At 75.5% G+C, this 233-nt stretch overlaps 1 protein-coding gene across 1 annotated transcript in view; it reads right to left on the minus strand.

The window, feature by feature from the left end:
- The window catches only part of SEMA6B (sema domain, transmembrane domain (TM), and cytoplasmic domain, (semaphorin) 6B), a 21622-nt gene continuing 21389 nt past the window's right edge, over nt 1-233 (minus strand). The window contains 1 exon segment of the mRNA XM_011943617.1: nt 1-192. Within this exon segment, the coding sequence (XP_011799007.1) occupies nt 1-192 (192 nt within the window).

Consider the following 233-nt stretch of genomic DNA (forward strand, 5'->3'; position numbering starts at 1 on the left):
CTACTCCGCGGGTGGGTCGCGGGGGGGGGCTTGAGCACCCACTCGGAGTTGCCCCGGGCCCCGGCGTTCTGGCACCGTCTCTCGCTCCTGGTTCCCGTGGCTGGCACTGCCAAGGCATCGGGGGGCCCCTGGCCTAGGGCACGGGGGGCGCAGTCCTGTCCGCCCCCCCATAGGGGAGGAGGTGGGCCAAGTCTGTGCCGGGCCGGGCGTGGCAGCCGCGGTGGCGGTCCCCA

The sequence above is a fragment of the Colobus angolensis genome, unplaced genomic scaffold, assembly GCF_000951035.1.
Source record: "Colobus angolensis palliatus isolate OR3802 unplaced genomic scaffold, Cang.pa_1.0 Scaffold22, whole genome shotgun sequence".
Taxonomy (NCBI): Eukaryota; Metazoa; Chordata; class Mammalia; order Primates; family Cercopithecidae; genus Colobus; species Colobus angolensis.